The sequence below is a fragment of the Cotesia glomerata genome, linkage group LG1, assembly GCF_020080835.1.
Source record: "Cotesia glomerata isolate CgM1 linkage group LG1, MPM_Cglom_v2.3, whole genome shotgun sequence".
Taxonomy (NCBI): domain Eukaryota; kingdom Metazoa; phylum Arthropoda; class Insecta; order Hymenoptera; family Braconidae; genus Cotesia; species Cotesia glomerata.
Genome location: NC_058158.1, coordinates 1336612 through 1360974, shown reverse-complemented (window position 1 = coordinate 1360974; position 24363 = coordinate 1336612). Strand labels below are relative to the sequence as shown.

The following is a 24363-nucleotide window of genomic DNA, read 5'->3' as shown; positions in this document are numbered from 1 at the left end:
CTATTTTTTACTTCCTCTTTTAAGTCTAACTTTTCTTCTATCTTAATCATAGTCATAATATTAATAATAATAATAAAAATAAAAGGAAGAAATAAAAAAAAATATAAATAAATCTTTGATTGGTCTTTGATCAAACGAAATTATTTTTAACAATATTTAAAAATTATTGAAGTATTAAATAATGCCAAAAGATTTAATTATAAAATAAGAATTGACGTTTAATAATTGATATCCTATTTTTTATTCTTGTTTAGATAAAAGGCCATCGGTTCGTTAGTTGCTTTTAATATTTATGTTTAAGAAATAAAAATTGAATATTGACAATCGGACATTAAAGTTTGACGTGAATGATGATTCAATTTCCTGGGGACTTTAAAGCTAAAGTTTATTCCCAAAAGAAAACTTCCCTACGGGAGTTGGGGGAGAGAATTTACTGAGGCGAACTAAAAACTGTCGGGCTTTTCAACAACTTTAAAGATATTGGAAAGTTCATCGACGAGAGTCTCGTACCGATACGCCACCCGGATATCGGGGACATTTGTCCTCGTGATGTCGTTCCCAGCTACTCCTTCCTTCGTGTAGTTTGGTCCTAGCCAGTACTGCTTGCTCTGAAAATGTAAAGGTTTTTTTTTAAGTGGCAATTTTGTTTCTTCTTGGAAGTGATCTTAGGAATTAGCTCATCGGCGTTAAAATGTCAGTAGTATAAATTTATTGATTGAAAAAAACAATTTTTTAATTTTAAATCAATAAAAGAAAATTGTGTAATTAAAATTTTTGGAAATTTGAATTTAAATTAATTGTTGAATAAAATTCAATAAATTTTGATTTAAAAATGCTCTATCTCCAGATACATAATTAAGAAATGAACATGTATCTCGTGAACTATTGACATTTTTAAAGATATAAGCTCATCCTGATGTTACACTCATCAAGACCTTTCATTTGACTACCCACATCAATTTTTCATATATTTATATATATTATATATATCTATATATGATAAATATATCAAAAATGCATGTGGGTATTCGAATGAAAGCTCTTGATGAGTGTAACATCAGGATGAGCTTAAATCTTTAAAAATGTCAATAATTAAGAACTGACTGCTATATTGTCAACTATTAACATTTTTAAAGATATAAACTCATTCCAATGTTACACTCATCGAGACCTTTCATTTGAGTACCCACATCAATTTTTCATATATTTCATATATTTATATATATTATATATATATATATATATCTATAAATGATAAATATATCAAAAATGCATGTGGGTACTCAAATGAAAGCTCTTGATGAGTGTAACATCAGGATGAGCTTATATCTTCAAAAATGTCAATAATTAAAAACTGACTTTGTTATCTTGTCAACTATTGACATTTTTGAAGATATAAGCTCATTTTGATATTATACTCATCGATACCTTTCATTTGAGTACCCACATCAATTTTTCATATATTTATATATATTATATATATATGTAAATATGTATATATGAAAAATATATCAAAAATGCATGTAGGTACTCAAATGAAAGCTCTTGATGAGTGTAACATCGGGATGAATTTATATCTTTAAAATCGTCTATAATTAAGAAAGTACAGTGAAATTTAATAATAGTCATTGCAAAGTTGCTAGTTTTAATTAATAATGTAATGAAAAATTTAGTGAAGAAAATTTTTACTATTTTTATTTATCAAAATTTAAAGCTTTTAATTTTATTAAAAAATTGTCAAAAAACTTTAATTAAAAAATAAATGATGTAATACTATTTGTGTATGAATTAAGAGTACAGTCAGAGTAGAGTCTTATTAATTTAAAGCATAAATAATTATCTAAATTGACAATTTAAATTTACAATATAATGACAATAACATACCTTGTGAGGAAAACCGCTCATTATAACAGAGTTCCTTGCAAGCTCACACATGTCGCAAGAACTGAGTTTCCAGACCTGTGCAGCAATACTGTACTCCTCCATGAGAGGTTCCTGAAAGACAAAAAGAGCAAGTAAAGGCCTTTGTAGAATCAGAGTAAATAAAATAGCCCGCAGTAATTTATATTCCTTAGAGGAAAGTAAAGCTATTCCTAGTATTAACAAGCTAGGAAGTTCAAAAGCCACTGTCCTCCATAAATACCTTTGTGAAGTGAAATTGCAGAGGATCGTCTGTGGAGAGGCTGACGCAGAGGCCCCGTGCGAGGTATTCCGGCAAAGGGTTACGGTGGTAGTTTAAGAATAGAGAATTATTGCTCAGAGGTGACATTGCGATCCCAATCTGAGCCAGGTAATACAGATATTGGAGCACTGGGACTTTGCGGAGCAAGAGACCGTGTGATATATTCTCTGCCATCATGAATCCGCAGACCAGATGTTGGATTGGACCGGCTTCACCGCAGTGAGGTCGCAGGACAAAAGTGTTCAGGCCTCGGTCACTGGAAAATTAATTTTATTTATAAATTATAATTATGTTTATAAATATTCATAATTTTATACTGATAGAATAATTTTTTTTTTAATTGAATAAACTTTAATAATTGTTTATATTTGTTTTTTTAATATGAATTAATTTAACAAATATTTATTATTTATAAATAATATATAAATTTTTTATTATATAAAATTAATTAACAGTTAAGAATTTTTTATTAACTGCTAATAAATAATTATTTATTTTTAATAAATTTATATTATTAAGAGAATCTCTAGATACGTAATTAAAAATGACCTTGTATGAATTTTTCATATATTTTATATATAATATATATGTATATATGAAAAATATATCAAAAATGCATGTGGGTACTCAAATGAAAGCTCTTGATGAGTGTAACATCGGAATGAGCTTATATCTTTAAAAATATCAATAATTAAGAACTGATCTAGTATCTCGTGAACCATTGACATTTTTAAAGATATAAGCTCATCCCGATGTTACATTCATCAAGACCTTTCGTTTGAGTACCCACATCAATTTTTCATATATTTTATATATTTATATATATATATATGTATATATATATATATATATATTTTATATATTTATATATATATATATGTATATATGAAAAATATATCAAAAGTGCATGTGGGTACTCAAATGAAAGCTCTTGATGAGCGTTACATCAGGATGAGCTTACATCTTTAGAAATATCAATAATTAAGAACTGACCCAGTATCTCGTGAACTAGTGACATTTTTAAAGATATAAGCTCACCCCGACATTACACTCATTGAGATCTTTTATTTAAGTACACACATCAATTTTTCATATATTTATGTATTTATATATATTATATATATGTATATATGAAAAATATATCAAAAATGCATGTGGGTACTCAAATAAAAGCTCTTGATGAGTATAACATCAGGATGAGCTTATATCCTTAAAAATATCAATAATTAAGAACTGACCTAATATCTCGTGAACCATTGACATTTTTAAAGATATAATCTCATCCTGTATTTATACTCATCAAGACCTTTCATTTGAGTACCCACATCAATTTTTCATATATTTTATATATTTATATATACATGAATATATGAAAAATATATCAAAATGTATGTGGGTACTCAAATGAAAGCTCTTGATAAGTGTAACATCAGGATGAGCTTATATCTTTAAAAATGTCAATTGTTAAAAAAATATAGTGCAATCTAACAAAATTCATTACTTAATAAAGTAAAATTATTATAAAAAATAATAAAAATTGATGATAATAAATAACAAAATAATGCAATAAAAATTTTAAATAAATAAAAAGAATCAATTAATAATCAATAAACTTTTTTTATAAATATATATCAAGTATAACTTACGCTCGAAAATGATTAAGGACCGTCATGTTAGCAAAAGTATAGTACTGATAGTACCCATAGGGAGGATTCTCAATGTCATTCCATTCCTCAGGAGGCGATACGTCTTTATCAAAAAGCGGATTCTCAGGTTTGCTCTCATCGTCAACAGAGTCGAATCCAATTACATACTGCAGGAACTTGTGAAGGTCAGGATGAGACGAAGGGTCGTTAGTGACTTCGAACAGCGGCAAGAAGATGTTGTTGATAATTTCTTGGAAATTACTCATCAACTTGTTTAGCTTGAATATATCGCTAGAAAATTAATCAAGGACAAACAATAAATATAAAAATTTTAAAATTAAGATTAATTATCAATTCCTTTTTTTAACATTTAGAGGCAGACTTACTAGAGCCGCGGAATCTGAATAAGCCAGCGAACGTTGTCTGAATAGACGTCACCTTTGATCGCCCAATTAGCAAGCTTGTCCCATTCATCAGCGCTTTTACCGTAAATAGACAGCCTCAGTTCAGCATTCTGATACTTTGACTCCTCAAGGTCGCTGGCGACTTCTTTGATGATCCGCGCAAAGTATTTACCGTCGAGGTAATTGTCGGTTTTAAGAAACACTTCGCGCAGACGACTTTCACCGATCGGGTTGTACTTGGCGTTGAATTTGTCGAAACGGTGGAAGGTATTTCTGTCCTGCAGGAAAAAAATTTTTTTTTAGTTTGACTTTTGTCTAGACTGTTAATTAAATTTATTGTAAGTGAATTATTACTTACTGCGTGAACGTCGAGCATATCTACGCTAAGATCGTAAGTTGTGAGATTCATTGACTCAAATACTTGGGCAAGAGTCATCATTTCCCCGCTCTTCGAGCATGTTACTACTTCATCAGCATGATTTTTAAGTGTCTTTTTTATGAATCGTAATAAATGTTTTTGATTCATACATGACGCTGCGTGGATATGTGTATCCACCTGAAATTATTTATTAGTAATTATAATTACATTTATTAATAATTATAATTATATCTTAGTTTATTTTATAAAATTAAAAAAATTATTTTAATGTTTCATTGAAAAAATTACTAAAGATCTAAAAATTTTAAATAACTCAAATAATACAAATAAATTTTTATTTAAATAAAATAAAAAATTAAAAGTAGTAATTTGCTTTTTAATTTACTATTGATTTTTTCAAGTTCAATAGAAAGTTAATTGAAATTATTAAGATGTCAATATAAAAAATTAAAAACTTTTTATTTTTTAAAATCAATTTATAAGCAAATAAAAAAATTTTCAAGTTTGTAAAAGTTCCTAAGAAGATAAGTAAGAACAAATACGGACGTTAAGTAGAAAAATTATTATTATTATACTAAAAAAAAAGAAACAAATTCTAACTAATAATTTTTTTTTTTTTGTAAACTTGAATAAAAAAAAAATCATTTTAAATTATGAAGAAAAATTAACTTGAAATAAAATAAAAAAATTAAAGAAAAATTTTTTAACTAAAGAATTTCTGTTTGACTTAATTTGATATAATTAAAAAAAAAAATTCTTTAGTTCGGAATTTTATTCCTTGAATCAGTTTAATTTCAATGAAAATCATCAATAGTCCAAGAAATAGAATATCAGCTCTTATTAATAGATATCAATTTTTTTTAAAGTTCCTATCAAACATTCTTAGCTAAATTAAAAGCAATCTTGTAACATAATTTTGCAATATTTTTTCTTTTGTATATTATAATTTTTTTATATTAATTTCTCTCAAAATTTTGTATTACCAATATGTATAAAGCCGATTGGCGTATATATAAATAAACAATAAACAAAATTAATTTAGCCGACATTTATAAATTGTTATAATTTTTTTCATTGAAAAAAATTTGGCTGGTCAAAAACTTGACAAATTTGAAATGCAATTTAAAAAAATTTTTTTGTTCCAATTTAATAAGTAAAAAAAAATTAAAAAATCAAAAATGTCGGCTAACTCTAATATTATTTAATTTAAATATCAACATGAGGTAAAAGACCCAATTATTGACACCTATAATTTTATTTTAATTAAAAAAAATAGATCAATTTTAATAAATTAATAATTATAAATTTTAAGATTCCTTTTTTTTAAGAACATTATATTTTTTTGATTAGAAAAAAATTGCAAGAGTCAATAACTGAGTCTTTTATTTAATTAAATAAATAAAATAAAAAACGAACCTTTCTGATATTATAAAAATCTCTATGAGGAACAGCTTTCTGACTAGCAAGTTCCCGTAACTCATTAAGCAGAACATGTAATTGAAATTTCGAAGACAAATAACTCAATCGCCTGTAGCAAAATGATTTAAGCGGGCCATCGGCAATCATAGAGCAGAGTAAATTCATGTCACGTACAAAGGTCCCGAGATCCGGGTAAGCGTAAGGCAGAGGCTTCCCATTAGCAAGATCCTCCTCGTTAGCGTAGACGTTGAACACTCCGTTGACGGGGTTGATCTTGTAATTCTTGGCAGGCGGAAACTCGCAGTCCCAGGGGTCGCCTCTTGAGGCAGGTGCATGCACAGGGTGGTCTAAAATAGCCACAATAGTTAAGAACAATGCAACCTCGAGAGGGACTGCCCTCAGAGTTAAAATAAAACAAAAGATAAATAATACATAACAAGGGACCTTGAGTGACACGTGCTCAGAAAAGTCGACAGACCTCAGCGAGATTAAACCTGACTCAGCTCCGGGATAGGGATCAGGACTCTGGAGAAGTTGTTTGTAATAAATTTTGATTAATTACTCAAAAAAATTTACCTGCTATCGCCATTCGGTCCTCGTGCTGGAACAACTCCGCGCTGTTTAAAGGCTTCTTGTCGACGTTCCTCAGGAACCGGGAGGTGATGGACGGAAATGTCTGGTTTGAATTTATCATGTACTTCTCTCGGATGTACAATGCTTGCACTAGCATCTGCGAAGCTCTTTGCAGGTCCTCCAACGGCACCTGCAAAAAAGTTTTTGTTATTGCATAGTACTTTTTTAACTACTGACGTTTTTAAAGATATAAGCTCATCCCGATGTTATTCTCATTAAGAGCTTTCATTTAAGTACCCACATGCATTTTTGATATATTTTTCATATATACACATTTATAATATATATAAATATATAAAATATGTGAAAAATTGATGTAGGTACTTAAATTAAAGGTCTTGATGAGTGTAACATCAGGATGAGCTTATATCTTTAAAAATATCAATAGTTCACAAGATACAAGGTCATTTCTTAACTATTGACATTTTTTAAGATATAAGCTCATACTAAAGTTACACTCATCAAGAGCTTTCATTTGAGTACCCACATGCATTTTTATATATTTTTCATATATAAATATTTATAATATATATATAAATATATAAAATATATGAAAAATTGATGTGGGTACTCAAATAAAAGGTCTCGATGAGTGTAACATCAGGATGAGCTTATATCTTTAAAAATATCAATAGTTCACAAGATACAAGGTCATTTCTTAACTATTGACATTTTTTAAGATATAAGCTCATACTAAAGTTACACTCATCAAGAGCTTTCATTTGAGTACCCATATGCATTTTTATATATTTTTCATATATAAATATTTATAATATATATAAATACATAAAATATATGAAAAATTGATGTGGATACTCAAATAAAAGGTCTCGATGAGTGTAACATCAGGATGAGCTTATATCTTTAAAAATGTCCATAGTTCACAAGATACAAGGTCATTTTTTAAGATATAAGCTCATTCTGAAGTTACACTCATCAAGAGCTTTCATTTAAGTACCCACATGCATTTTTGATATATTTTTCATATATACACATTTATAATATATATAAATATATAAAATATATGAAAAATTGATGTAGGTACTTAAATTAAAGGTCTTGATGAGTGTAACATCAGGAGGAGCTTATATCTTTAAAAATATCAATAGTTCACAAGATACAAGGTCATTTCTTAACTATTGACATTTTTTAAGATATAAGCTCATACTAAAGTTACACTCATCAAGAGCTTTCATTTGAGTACCCACATGCATTTTGATATATTTTTCATATATATATATATATATATATATATATATATATATATATATATATATATATATATATATATATATAAATATATGAAAAATTGATGTGGGTACTCAAATGAAAGGTCTCGATGAATGTAACGTCGGGGTGAGCTTACATCTTTAAAAATGTCAATATTTCACAAGATACAAGGTAATTTCTTAATTATGTAAATAACCGATTTTATCATATGACTATCCTGGACACAAAATTTTTCTAATTCTCTTAATAATATAAATTATTATGAAAGTGAGAATTTTACAGGAGAGATGTAACGTTTTATTGATTGAACTTGACCTTGACTGGGTCAGTGTGATGTGAAATTAAATATGAGTTTACTTAATCTGACACGTGCGAGCTAGGTCACCAGGGAAAGTTCTGGCTAAAGAGCAATATCAGGATATGTATACCTTCTATATCAATATCCATATCAATAGTTATAATCATGGTAATTATATTTCCGTGACTGTTTGAATAAGTCTACTAACTAACCAATTACTTAGTTGATTAACTCGGATAATATTTAATCAGATTTAATTTAATGTAAAGTTTGCGCTGGCAGATTTTATTATGTTTGTTTTATAAGTTTTTATTTTTAGGTAATTTAAAAAATTTATTACTTTTAATTTTAATAAAAAAATTAATATTTCAATTTTTATAATAAAACAATGAATATTTTAATTTTTTAAATAAATTTGCTGTAAAATTTGTACTACTAGATTTTATACCGTTTGCTTTTTAATTTAAATTAAAAAAATTAATTTTTTTTAATTAAAAATTAAATAAAAAAGTAACTAAAAAAATTAACATAAGTTTTTGAATAAAAAACTTAATATTACTATTTTTGCAATAAAAAATTGATAATTTAGTTTTAATAAATAAATCAATATTTAATTTTACAATAAAAAATATTAATGTTTCAATTTTAATAAAAATAATTAACATTTTAATTTTTAAAATAAATTTACTGTAAAATTTGCTCGACTAGATTTTATAATGTTTGTTATTAATTTTTTTATTTAATTAAAAAAAAATTCATTTTTTTTATTAAATAAAAAAATTAACAAGCTTTTAAGTAAAAACTTTAATATTACTATTTTTGCAATAAAAAATATTGATGTTTCAATTTTAATAAAAATAATTAATATTTTAATTTTAATAAATAAATTAATATTAAAATTTCCAATAAAAAAATTTATAATTTTAAATTAAATAGAAAAAAACATTAATGTATTAATTTTTAAAATAAATTAAAATAAAACTTCGTCAAGTAACTTAAAATATAAAAAATAAAACCTGTCTATTGTATAAAAACTTTTTGACATTAATTTAGTCTCAACACTTGAGACATTTATTAGAATTGTTAAATAATTAGCATAATCGTGAGTAAATTTCTATCGTGTAAAAAATCTTTATAATTATAATGCAGAGAATTTAAAACAGATGTTATTTTTTTTCTCATGAATTAAAATAAAGTGTACATAAAAAAATTAGGAAAACGGTTGACCCTGAAGGCCATCCCTGCAACTTCCCGCTAATTTCATACTTAGGCGCTTAAAATTGCACCAATGACGTTTTTGAGCTCTTCGAGCTCAAAAATACAATTTATGGGTTATTTTGAGCTCTCCGAGCTCAAAGAGATTGCTTTCCTATCCTTTAAAGCTCTTCGAGCTCAAAAGTCTGATAGAGATTTGATAAGACACTATTTTTTGAATTTTTAAACCGCAATAACTTTTGAATGAATAAACCGATTTTTACGCGGTTAGAAGCATTCGACGCAGTTTTTCAAGCCTCACAAAGAATCTCAAATTTTGAATTGATCGCGCTAGGAATTTTGGAGTTATTCCGAAAAAACACTTTTTTCGGTTTTCTTTCGTTCACAATATCTCTCGAACGAATCAACCGATTTTGACCGGACTGGTGGCGATCGACGTAGTTTTTTGAGGTTAAGAGCTGATTAGTTTTTGGAATTGAACCTTTAAGCCGTTTAAAAGTTATTCCAAAAAAACCACATTTGAAAAAAAATTTTTTTTCAGTTTTTTTAAGATTTCTCAAAATCTATTGATCTGAATCGGTCCAAATAGTTTTCAAAATCTAAGTTTGGTCAAGCCCTTTCGAATGGCACCAACCGCGATGAAATCGGTCAAGCCGTTCAAAAGTTATAAGCGGTTCACATACTTTCACACACACACACACACACACATACATACAGACGCCGTGATAACCTCGCGGGGATAGTCAGGGAAGCTTCCTGTGACCTTCAAACGTCGAGATCTGATGAAAACTCGATTTTTGCAAAACGGGGTGAAAACAATAACTTCCCGATTTTTGAAAATCTTCGATTTTCGTAGCGGGAAGTTAAAAAAAGTAAATAAAGTATTTTTTTGCTCGACGGGCAGGAAGCGTCAACTTTCGGCCCGCTGCGCTAAACGAAAGTGTCACTTTCTGCCTTCGTCGAGCAAAAAAATAGTATACACTCCACGGGAAGTAAATAAGAAAGCCTCAAATCACATGTTTGTCAACCTCGGCTTCGCCTCGGCCAACAATTACATGTGATCTGAGACATTTCTTACTTTACTTCCCTAGGTGTGTAATATACTATTTTGCCCTCTGGGCAGAAAGTGGCAACTTTGGTCTCACTGCGCTAAACAAAGTTGCCGCTTTCCTCCTTCCTCGGACAAAAAATATTATACAGCCCTTGGGAATTAAAAAAGAAAACCTCAGATCACATATTTATTGACCTCGGCTTCGCCTCGGTCAACAATTACATGTGATCTGAGGCTTTTCTTATTTTCCTTCCCAATGAGTGTAATACACTATTAATCACGCGAAGAATTTAATGCAGATATGAATCATAATTCTAAGAAGTGTCATTCACAAGAACCCGGCATTTAATCAGAATCCCAAGAACTTCATAATCAAGGTCTTGGAAAAATGTAACGCAAACTTTCCGATAACGTAACGAGCTTGCAGGGGTGCATGATATTTTTAATGACGTGCTATAAAGGTGAACTTCACGTAACACCGCACTCATGCGGTTTCCCGGCATCGTCCACCTTCCACCTTCCACCTTTTCCCCGACAGCGAGCAGAAAACGTCAATGCGAGTAACAAAGTTCATAAAAAGTAAAAATATTATTTAATTAAAACTTACTCCAGATGTGTCTTCCCCGGAAATGGAGACGCGCTGGAAGTGAGGAACGAAGTCATTTTCTTCGAGGGTAAAGGGGTAGTCATTGTCGTCAGCTGCAGGTCCCAGTGAAGGTTCATAGTGGCTACGACGCTCCTCGAGGTCTTTTGCCGCTCTGAAATAAAGAATTATCATAATTAAAAAATTATCAATTATTTATGTCTAATAAATTAAGTGTTTTCAACTTATCGAACTCGTATTGAATAATATCTTTATAAATAAATAAATAAATAAAATAATAATTAAGTAAACAAGTACACGTTTTAAATGATTAATCGAATGTTTATCTTCCGAGATTTAAAAATAGTTAAATGCGTCACTCAATTACTTAGTCATTAAATTGTTTATTTACATTCAATTAAGTTAATTATTTTTTAGTTAAATTTTTCCTTTAAGTAAATTAAAAAAATTTAGAAGCGCTAGGTTTAAAATTTTTTTTAAAAACATAAATTAAATTAAATTATTGTTATTATCTTGTGAAATATTGACATTTTTAAAGATATAAGCTCATCTCGATGTTACACTCATCGAGACCTTTCATTTGAATACCCACATCAATTTTTCATATATTTATATATATTATATATATGAATATATGAAAAATATATCAAAAATGCATGTGGGTACTCAAATGAAAGCTCTTGATCAGCGTAAGATCGAGATCAGCTTATATCTTAAAAAATGTCAATAATTAAGAACTAACTGCTATCTTGTCAACTAATACTATTTTTGAAGATATAAGCTCATCCCGACATTACACTCATCAAGACCTTTCATTTGAGTACCCACATCAATTTTTCATATATTTATATATATTATATATATGAATATATGAAAAATATATCAAAAATGCATGTGGGTACTCAAATGAAAGCTCTTGATCAGCGTAAGATCGAGATCAGCTTATATCTTAAAAAATGTCAATAATTAAGAACTAACTGCTATCTTGTCAACTAATACTATTTTTGAAGATATAAGCTCATCCCGACATTACACTCATCAAGACCTTTCATTTGAGTACCCACATCAATTTTTCATATATTTTATATATTTATGTATATTATATATATGTACATATGAAAAATATATCAAAAATGCATGTGGGTACTCAAATGAAAGCTCTTGATGAGCGTTACATAGGGATGAGCTTATATCTTTAAAAATGTTAATAATTAAGAACTGACTTGTCAATTAATGATATTTTTGAAGATATAAGCTAATCTCGATGTTACACTCATCGAGACCTTTCATTTGAGTACCCACATCAATTTTTCATATATTTTATATATTTATGTATATTATATATATGTATATATGAAAAATATATCAAAAATGCATGTGGGTACTCAAATGAAAGCTCTTGATGAGCGTTACATCGAGATGAGCTTATATCTTAAAAAACGTCAATATTTAAGAAAGTACAGTGCAATTTACCAAAAGTCATTATTTACTAACGCAAAATTTAATTTTTTTAATTTATAAGTCACGGCAGTCACATAGTGATTGCAAGGTTGCTAGTTATCATTATTATTATTAATAAATTTTCAAAAACACCTTAGTTATTTCAATGCAATCTTACTTTATCAAAATATTTTTGTCTCTCAACCACCGCTTAGAATCAATAGCGCAAGCGAACATTATAAATAAAATATCAACTATGTCTCTAAAATAATTATAAGATTGAAGGCACTGAGTATCACAAACAAATAATTACGTAAATATAAATACTGTTACGATAATTCTACTACATCTCGCCTTGATATAAAAAAATTACTCAAAAATAAAATAAAATAATTTATTCTTTCGGAAAACCGATCACATTCCTCGAATTCATGGCTGGCTATGATAGATGAAAATAAAACTTGCTATTTAATATATTTCAAGTAAAAAAATAATAATATCTTATTGCGAGATAAGAGGAAACGTTTTATTGAAGATTCGAATCCTATCGCGCTCGCAGTCGCACTAGTACTGCCGGAGAGACCGCCGATATCCCTTCCATGTGTTTATAAGCCGCTGCAAGAGTACGCGTGCGAGAATATTTTTCGCCCGCATCCCACACTCCTTATTCTGGAAAATAATTTTATAAAAATAAAAATGAACTGCTTTTTTTTTTTTAAATCAATTAATTAATTATCAAAAATGTATATTTACCCGCGCGAAGCGATTTTAATTTAATTATAATTATAATTGTTCATAATTTATAAATTACGCGTGTTAGCCAGCCGTTGAGGGGCGCGAGGGGATAATATCGAATTAATATCGTATAATGTCGGACATAAATGTCGCAGAAAGATATTATGTCAAATATCCGAATGAACGGGACACCAGGGACACTGAGAATATGAAAGAGAAAGAGGATCACTCCATTAAGCTCTATTCACCGTCATTGGATTATTGATCGGTAGTTTACTTGTTACCATTTTCATTTTATAAATGTGATATGTGAACATATAGATAGTAGTGCGTCATGCTTCCAACGACATAATTTTGGGTCGATTGATAAAATCCACTTACGTGTACGTGAGTTTGTCATTAAATAACGTTTAATTAACTCTGCTATTATCCGGTCTGATGACTAGACCGATTAAGGACAATATTGGATACCAAGATCAATTTATTTCAATGATTCTGAAATTTAGTGACATTTTATTATTTTTTAAAAATTTTATAATAAATAAATTAGCAATAATAAAATTGGAGAACATTTTTACTTGTAGAAATTTTGAAAAATTATAAGTTATATTTTTAAAAAATTATCTATATTATTGAGAGAATAAGAAAAATTTTGTGTCCAGAATAGCCATATGATAAAATTGGTTTTTTTAAAATGAAATTTAGTCTCATTGCAAAGGTCTTGACTTGAATTTATCATTTATTATGATAAGTATTTAGGCTGCATTCAAAAATTCTCTATCTCTAGATACATAATTAAGAAATGACCTTGTATCTTGTGAACTATTGACATTTCTAAAGATGTAAGCTCATCCCGATGTTACACTCATCGAGACCTTTCATTTGAGTACCCATATCAATTTTTCATATATTTATATATATTACAAATATGTATATATGAAAAATATATCAAAATGCATGTGAGTACTCAAATGAAAGCTCTTGATGAGTGTAGCATCAAGATGAGCTTATATCTTAAAAAATATCAATAATTAAGAAATGACCTTGTATCTTGTGAAATATTGACATTTTTAAAGATATAAGCTCACTCCAATGTTACACTCATCGAGTCCTTTCATTTGAGTACCCACATCAATTTTTCATATATTTATATATATTACAAATATGTATATATGAAAAATATATCAAAATGCATATGAGTACTCAAATGAAAGCTCTTGATGAGTGTAGCATCAAGATGAGCTTATATCTTAAAAAATATCAATAATTAAGAAATGACCTTGTATCTTGTGAAATATTGACATTTTTAAAGATATAAGCTCACTCCAATGTTACACTCATCGAGTCCTTTCATTTGAGTACCCACATCAATTTTTCATATATTTTACATATTTATATATATGAATATATGAAAAATATATGAAAATGTATGTGGGTACTCAAATGAAAGCTCGTGATCAGTGTAATATCAAAATAAGCTTATATCTTAAAAATTATCAATAATTAAGAAATGACCTTGTATCTTGTTAATTATTGACATTTTTAAAAATATAAGCTCATCCTGATGTTACACTTATCGAGACCTTTCATTTGAGTACCCATATCAATTTTTCATATATTTATATATATTATATATATGTGAATATATGAAAAATATATGAAAATGCATGTGGATACTCAAATGAAAGCTCTTGATCAGTGTAATATCAAAATGAGGTTATATCTTAAAAATTATCAATAATTAAGAAATGACCTTGTATCTTGTTAATTATTGACATTTTTAAAAATATAAGCTTATCTTGATGTTACACTTATCGAGACCTTTCATTTGAGTACCCATATCAATTTTTCATATATTTATATATATTATATATATGTGAATATATGAAAAATATATGAAAATGCATGTGGATACTCAAATGAAAGCTCTTGATGAGTGTAACATCAAAATGAGCTTATATCTTTCAAAACGTCAATAGTTAAGAAAATTCAGTGCAATTTAATTAAATTCATTATTTAAGAGAGCAAAATTTTATTTATTTATAGTTCACAAGTCACGGCAGTAACATAGTGACTGCAATGTTGTTAGTTTTTTATTATTTGTTTATTTGATAAATAAAATTTAATCATCGTAAAATATCTGCTTATTTCAGTTTCATATTTACTTTAATGATTCTAAAATTAAAAGCTATTTAATTATTTATTTAAAAATAAATTTTAGCAATAATAAAATTTAAAAAAATTGAAACCTTTAATAATTTTTAAAAAATTCTAAAACAAATGGTAAAAATAAAAAAATTGATTAAAAAAATTCTACAAGTAAAAATTGTAAAAAATTTCAAGTGAAAATGTTTCTAATTAATTTATTTGTTAAATAAAATTTAATTTTATCAAAACGTCTGTAAATTTCAGTTCCATATTTATTTCAATAAAATTTTCTAAAGCTGAAGAAATAATGAACATACTTGACAGTAAGTTGTCTCTGGATCAATAGTTTCTTCTCGATCTGCTCGATCGGAAACTGCGGAACTTCATACGGCGCTGATATTTCATTGGGAAGCTCCGAAGGCATCCTCAAATTTCCTCCACCACCCGCTGCGTCAAAAACTGGACTCTCGCTTTCTGAAATAAATTAATCATTCATTAGTTTCAAAGTTTTTTTTTTTTTATTGAAAGGTAATTTGTGATACTGAAAATAGCAGATCAATTTTTATATATAAAAAAAAAAATAGAGTACCATTATCAATTTTTATTTGAGGAATATTTTTTACCGGTTTTTTAGTAAATGACAGAGAGTAATTATTAAAAAGATCTTTTTCACTAGACGTCATTTCATAAGTGAGTAAATAAAACCCGATTTTATAAAATAAAGTTATTTTTAAAGTGACTAACAGCTATCACAAAGCAAGCTGATAACACCAGCCAGTAATCACTCCACTAAAAAAATATATAATATATATCTGAACCGTTTAAGAGCTTCAATGCTTTAAATGCAAATTTTTTAGTTTTAAAATATTAACTTAAAAAAAAATTCAGAATAACTATTTATTAATATTGCTATTGTTAATCCACTTGATGTTCATTCACCTCAGTATTATTTATCAATTTATTTTTTAGTCAACAAACAAAAGTCTCTTTGTGATTTTTATTTTTAGACAACCGCAGCGTTTATTGGTTAAAACACAAAATACATTTATCCGATGAATTATTTTCAGTCAATAAAGCGATTAAATATAGAGGAGCAATTAAATTTAACTGAATTTAATTTCTACGCATGTTTTGATACGCAGTTACCCTCTCTCTTCTCTTTTCTTCTACATTACACTGCGTATCACGCTATTTTTTATACGCTTTTCCTTCTAGTTCGATAATCGGTACACAACAAAATAAAAATAAACTTTAATAATAATTAATAATAAAATACGATGTAGTAAAATTTGATTTTAATTCAGTTCATTAGCATGTTGTATTGAAATTTAATTAAATTTTATTTTTAATTTTTGATGAAATCAAAAAAAAATAATTAATAAATAATTTTTTTCAATATAATGAATATTGTAAAAATTAAATAAATAAATATTAATATGTTAATTAATTAATTTATCTATTAATTATTAATTTCTAAAAATTGTAACTCAATAATTATAATTTTATTTATTTTATTGCAGATACTTATTTCAGTTTTTATAAAAAAATAAGTGAAATGAAAGTTGGAACGTGAGTATTGATTTTTATGATAAAACTTGAGCCAAGTTTTAGTATTGTTGGTAGCAAGCCAGAAACCGATTTGCAGACGAAACTGAAACGAGTTTGAGAACTAGAAAACAAGATAAACTGAGCGACAGAGCTTTTTGCTTAAACTTTCCTCATTGTTAAACAAAAATTCTCAGTTTACCTCTTTCATCAAAAATCTCTCAAGACTTTATCATCTCTTCTGGCGAGCAAATGCGCCGGAATTTTAGTGATTTACGACGCTTATAAATCCATTGAAATTTAAATCGCGAGGATAGGAGACCGCATTGTAAATTTAAATTTAAATAGTATGTACTTTTATATATAGGTGTTTACGTTTGTATTACAATTTCAATTGCTGAGGTGATAATATTAAACAAAATAATTCTTTGTTTACTCAGTCTACTCGAGTGTCAATAGTTTCAATATAATAGCTGTCTGACATTCTTTTCATTCTATTATATTTATTTATTTAGAAATAGTCAAGGACAATAACAAATATTGTTTAATAATTATAAGTTACTTAGATCTATAAAATATCAGGTGTATTTTTGTTAGCTTAATTAAGTATATTAAATTACAAAAATAATAATTTAAAAAGTCGCGAATTATTTATAAACATTTATATTAATTAATATATTAATGAAAGTATTAATATTTTTTATTTTATATAATTAAACTATTATTAATATTATTAATTTTTTTTTTAAATAAAATACCCTAAATATTTCCAAAAATGAAAAGTATTTAGGCTGCATTCGAAAATGCTCTATCTCTAGATACATAATTAAGGAATTATCTTGTATCTTGTGAAATATTGATATTTTTAAAGATATAGGCTCATCCCGATGTTACACTCATCGAGACCTTTCATTTGAGTACCCACATCAATTTTTCATATATTTTATATATATTATATATATGAATATATGAAAAATATATCAAAAATGCATGTGGGTACTCAAATGAAAGCTCTTGACGAGTGTAACATCGGGATGAGCTTATATCTTAAAAAATGTCAATAATTAAGAACTGACCTTGCTATCTTGTTAATTAATGACATTTTTAGAGATATAAGCTCATCCCGATGTTACACTCATCGAGACCTTTCATTTGAGTACCCACATCAATTTTTCATATATTTTATATATATTATATATATGAATATATGAAAAATATATCAAAAATGCATGTGGGTACTCAAATGAAAGCTCTTGACGAGTGTAACATCGGGATGAGCTTATATCTTAAAAAATGTCAATAATTAAGAACTGACCTTGCTATCTTGTCAATTAATGACATTTTTAAAGATATAAGCTCATCCTGATGTTACACTCATCGAGACCTTTTATTTGAGTACCCACATCAATTTTCATATATTTTATATATATTATATATATGAATATATGAAAAATATATCAAAAATGCATGTTGGTACTCAAATGAAAGCTCTTGACGAGTGTAACATCGGGATGAGCTTATATCTTAAAAAATGTCAATAATTAAAAACTGACCTTGCTATCTTGTTAATTAATGACATTTTTAGAGATATAAGCTCATCCCGATGTTACACTCATCGAGACCTTTCATTTGAGTACCCACATCAATTTTTCATATATTTTATATATATTATATATATATGAATATATGAAAAATATATCAAAAATGCATGTTGGTACTCAAATGAAAGCTCTTGACGAATGTAACATCGGGATGAGCTTATATCTTAAAAAATGTCAATAATTAAAAACTGACCTTGCTATCTTGTTAATTAATGACATTTTTAGAGATATAAGCTCATCCCGATGTTACACTCATCGAGACCTTTTATTTGAGTACCCACATCAATTTTTCATATATTTTATATATATTATATATATGAATATATGAAAAATATATCAAAATGCATGTGGGTACTCAAATGAAAGCTCTTGACGAGTGTAACATCGGGATGAGCTTATATCTTAAAAAATGTCAATAATTAAAAACTGACCTTGCTATCTTGTTAATTAATGACATTTTTAGAGATATAAGCTCATCCCGATGTTACACTCATCGAGACCTTTTATTTGAGTACCCACATCAATTTTTCATATATTTTATATATATTATATATATGAATATATGAAAAATATATCAAAAATGCATGTTGGTACTCAAATGAAAGCTCTTGACGAATGTAACATCGGGATGAGCTTATATCTTAAAAAATGTCAATAATTAAAAACTGACCTTGCTATCTTGTTAATTAATGACATTTTTAGAGATATAAGCTCATCCCGATGTTACACTCATCGAGACCTTTTATTTGAGTACCCACATCAATTTTTCATATATTTTATATATATTATATATATGAATATATGAAAAATATATCAAAAATGCATATGGGTACTCAAATGGAAGCTCTTGATGAGTGTAACATCGGGATGAGCTTATATCCTTAAAAACGTCTATAGTTAAAAAAGTACAGTGCAATTTAACAAAATTATTATTGAATAAATCAAAATTTTATTTATTTATAATTCAACAAGTCTCGGTAGTCACATAGTAACTAGCAAAATTGCTAGTTAAACTATTATTATTATTATTATTAATTTTTTTTCTTAAAATAAAATATCCTAGACATTTATTAAAAATGATTATAATAGTAACTAATCATCCAACAAAAATCTACAAATCTTATAACTGAACGTGGGACGTCAATAAAAATAGTACCGGTATTAAAAATATAAATTCCACAGTATATAATTCACCTATCAGTCTCCTTACATACAACCGGCACTCATCTCCGATAGCATGACGGTAATTGGTACAAATACTCATAATAATCTCAAGCTGACTGATAAAACAGTGCCGTCTAATGTCTGCATATCTTGACATCAACGGTACTAATAACTGACAAATAAAACGACTGATAATAATGATGCAGCAAAAGTAGATCAGTTATATAACTGATCAGCTCTCGGTATTCTGTATTCTCTAGATCATAGAGCAAAAAAATTTGTTTTTTAATAATTAAAACAAGTAAAATATCCTCACCTTCCTCGCTGATAAAAAAAGTCGGCTGATGTAACCAGCACTGAAGAGACTTGGCCTCATTATTATTAGTAACTCCGCGGCTCGACATTTTCTCGCTTGCTCAATATGGAATTTAATTCACGTAAAATAAATGGGCTTAAAAGACTTAAAAGGTGCAGGAGCCACTAAATAATTTGCATAATAATGCAACTTTAAAACAACTTGGTGGTTGCAGCAACAACTGAGTTTAGAGTTTAGAGTTATGACGGAGCACACGCGAGTTGTCGCGAGTGACTGAACTCGATGCAGTGTTATATTATATTATGTTACACATGCCAACAAATTGTTAGCATGCTTCTGCTAATATTCTTGATGATTGATTCGCTAATTAAAAACACAATCGTTTTCAGAGTAATTTAGTGCGCAGATAAAAAGAGCGATTAAATTTTGCGTCGCTCTTAATTAAGTCAGAAAATTAAACCAGATTAACTGTTTAAGAAGACTCGTTGACGACTGACTTGCTTTGTATCTTGTTCCTGGTTCTATTCGTGTACCAGAAAAGCTCTAACGCAGATCAATGAGTGTTTATGCTAGCAAACCTTGAGCTCCGAGCCAAGTACGTCAACCTGTGTTCAAGAGTGTCTTACTTTGTAACAAAATATTGGATTTACAGAAATAGTTCATATGATTTCAGTTTTTATTGGACTTTTTCTTTGTGCTGGTTCGCTTTCGAGTCACGAACATCTGTTTTTGTCTTTTAGCTTCTATTTGTCATACCTTGCAAGCGAGGAAATAATAACCTGGCGCGCTGCACGATTCCAGTCGTGAAAAGTTGCACTTGGAAAATCAATACTCGCTGGTTAATTCTTGTATTTTCCATCCGCTATTCATTCACTCATCAGTTCAATGGCATTCACACTAATTACTCTGTCACATACTCGACATACTTTTAATATTAGAAAGTTAATTAAAAATTTTGTTTATAAAATTCTATTTAAAATTTAAATTATGTTAATAAATTAAAATTTTAAAATTAATGGATATTTTTAATGTAAATTTTTTAGTGTAAATTATTTTTACAAGCATAAAAATTTATATTATTTGATTTAAATTATATTAATAAATTAAAATTAAAAAATTCATGGATTTTTTTCAATGTAAATTTTTTTTAATTATTTTTTAAATATATAAATTATTCTTACAAGAATAAAAATTTACATTATTTAATTTAAATTATATAAATAAATTAAAATTAAAAAATTCATGGATTTTTTTTAATGTAAATTTAAAAAAATTATTTTTTAAATATACAAATTATTTTTGCAAGCATAAAAAATTATATAATTTAAATTATTTAATTAAAATTATATTAATAAATTAAAATTAAAAAATTTATGGATTTTTTTCAATGTAAATTTTTTTAAATTATTTTTTAAATATATAAATTATTTTTACAAGCATAAAAATTTATATAATTTAAATTATTTAATTAAAGTTATATTAATAAATTAAAATTAAAAAATTTATGGATTTTTTTCAATGTAAATTTTTTTAAATTATTTTTTAAATATATAAATTATTTTTACAAGCATAAAAATTTACTTAATTTAAATTATATTAATAAATTAAAATTAAAAAATTGATGGATTTTTTTTTTTAAATAAATTATTTAAAAATGTAAATTATTTTTACAAGCATAAAAATTTTAATTATTTAATAAAATTATTAAAAAAAATTTTTAAATATTCTTATGTATTTTTAAAAATATATTCAATTTTTATATTTGCTACTTTTAATATCAAAAATTATAAATAAAAAAAATAAACTTACTTTCTCGCTGATCGCCGTTGTTGCCAATATGAGTGCTGTCAGTGTCAACTTCATTCTCTAACTCATACACCACATCTCCATTGGTCTTGCTAGCTCCATTTAACACCAGGCTCTCCATTATTCTAAAAATACAAAAAATAATTAGTACTTTATATTAATTCAGTCAATAAATATTATAATTGTTCATCAGTGTATTAATGTGTATAATGAAATAAAAATGAGCAAAGTTTGAAATGGGAATAATTTTACTGACTCATTAAGTACTAAAATAACTAAATATTCCAATGAAATCCTTGAATTTAAAACAAGCTTAATAATCACTCTTAAATCTACAACAGTATTTACGTCTTCACATAAATAGAATTTAATCGAGCGATTATAATTTATAATGTATTTATAACAAATGTAAAGCATCAATAGAATAAGCGTATCTACTTTGACTTTTTAGACTTTTGTAGTACGTATTGTTGTGTTTGTTTAGCGGTAATAAGTTAGAACTAATGATAGTGACATATGACAAAGTGTACTTAATGTTAGAACTTATAACAATACAAAAAATAATACACAATTAATTATTTAATTGAATTGTTTTGTTATAAAAATAATAAATTATGTAAAATATAAAAAAAAAAATGGAGTTTTTTAAGTATATTTTTTTTTATTACTGAAATCAGCTGACATTTGACATTTTTATTATAATTATAAAAAATATAAAAAAATTTTTTTTATAACAATTGTGTTAAAAAAAATTTTAATATAATTTATTTAGTTCTAATTAATTTTGCAAATCTAACAAAAAAAAACTGTCAGCTGTCAGCTATTTTCATAATATTATTGTATGAAAATAAAGTTAGCTATTTAAAAATGTTTGACATTAAAGTCAGCAGTCATTTGATTACTTTTTAGTTTTTTTTAACAAATAAATTTGTTCTAAAAAATTATTTTTGAAAAATTGCATTTTTAATTTTTTAAAATTTCTACGTCAATTTTTTTTTATAATTTTTTTCGATGACATTAAAGTTAGCTTGACAATTTTTTTTAATAAATAAATTGCTCCGAAAAATTATTTCTAAAAAATTAGATTTTTTATTGTTTTAATTTTCTAAAAGTCAATTTTTTTCTCATTTTCCTTTACATAATTTTTTTGTTAAAAAAATTTTTTAAATTATAAAATATCTGCTAAATTAATTTTCATTTTTTTTGCCATAATTTATTAGTTAAAAAAATTATCAAATATCTGCTAAATTAATTTTCATAAAATTTTTCTACTTTTTTTTATTGAAAAAATTTAATTTGTAAAAAATTTGATAAGCTATATGCAATTTTTTGGTTTTAATTTAATAACTGAAGAAAAATTAAAAACGTCGGCCAATTTTAGTATTATTATTATTATTATTACGTTCTATAATTGCGTATAAACTCACCAAACTTATCAGCTGATAACTATAAGCAGTGTTGTCTAGTCAATTGCTTGAAAACTTTTAAATAAAGTACTTAATAATTTATAAAACACTCTTGAGAACCACTGTTAATGCAAGTGAGCATGCACTCTCGACACAATCAATCGCACGTTGTCTTGACACAAATCTCTCCCAGGAAAAAAAAATCCAAACACAAAAAATGCACAATTAAAATAAAAAGAGTCTCAAAAAACTGACCACTTATAATTTGAAATATAAATAAAAAAAATCAATAACAGTAGTGATAATAATAGCGACTGATAATCAATGAAAGTAGCATATGTTGTTAACAAACAGCTGTAGTGATCGAAGTAGTGTCTCAATTGAGAATCTAGTCTTGAAAGGTGCTCCAGAGCATCCGTGTCGCACAGTTTGATAGAAGATACTGCGGCTATTGACGGAGACGCGCACACTCGCTGGAACTAAACTCTGCGTTTGCTGAACTGGTGATGGTGATGCTTGTGTGTTGTGTGTGAGTTTGCCGGAGTCAATGAATCAGCCGCAAGAATGAGAGGGGTGGAAAAAAACGCATTTATACATTTATTGTATCAACATTACTACCGTGGGAGTTTACTTTACTGGTCAAGTATTATTACACGCTTTATTTTATTATATTAGCTTCACTTGTATGTTAGTTTGTCAGTAACTCTCCGTGGGTAATCTGCGCGCCTGCGGCCTTCCTTGGTTCTGGTAGCCGTTTCTCAGGCTCGCTCTCCGAAATCGAACTCTGATTCCCCGTATTTATAATATTTATAAATAATTATTTTTTATTAGCTTCACTTGTATGTCAGTATGTCAGTATGTCAGTATGTAACTCTCCGTGGGTAATTTGCGCGCCTGAATATTTTTGATAATCAACAAATAATAGTTTAAAAAAACTAAAAAATCACGCTTTTATAAATAAACCAAACTAAAAAGTAAAAAATAAATAATAGTTTAAAAAAACTAAAAAACACGCTTTTTATAGAAAACCAAACTAAAAAATAGAAAATAAATTTAAATTAAGAATAGTGTTAAAAATTTCAATAAATATAAATTAATAATAGTGTAAATAAAAAAAATGTATTTTATTTTAAAAAAAGCG

The 24363-nt window shown here is 27.0% G+C and overlaps 1 protein-coding gene across 4 annotated transcripts; it reads right to left on the bottom strand.

Annotated features, from left to right (window-relative positions):
* Positions 1-234: 234 nt before the first annotated feature.
* Positions 235-23927, bottom strand: LOC123268335 (AMP deaminase 2). Of its 4 annotated transcripts, XM_044733321.1 has the most exons (12): positions 23244-23927; positions 21820-21941; positions 15702-15858; positions 11065-11215; positions 6607-6793; positions 6028-6377; positions 4591-4788; positions 4215-4510; positions 3829-4119; positions 2144-2438; positions 1885-1995; positions 235-608 (listed from the first exon to the last, which is right to left on the bottom strand). In XM_044733321.1, exons 2-12 carry the CDS (start codon positions 21935-21937, stop codon positions 444-446), a joined length of 2319 nt encoding a protein of 772 aa, XP_044589256.1. In that variant the 5' UTR covers positions 21938-21941; positions 23244-23927; the 3' UTR covers positions 235-443. The 4 variants fall into 4 exon arrangements, with proteins under 4 accessions (XP_044589256.1, XP_044589273.1, XP_044589264.1 ...); XM_044733338.1 differs by lacking the exons at positions 21820-21941; positions 23244-23927 and adding an exon at positions 20011-20480; XM_044733329.1 differs by lacking the exons at positions 21820-21941; positions 23244-23927 and adding an exon at positions 15974-16156.
* Between the last annotated feature and the right edge of the window lie 436 nt (positions 23928-24363).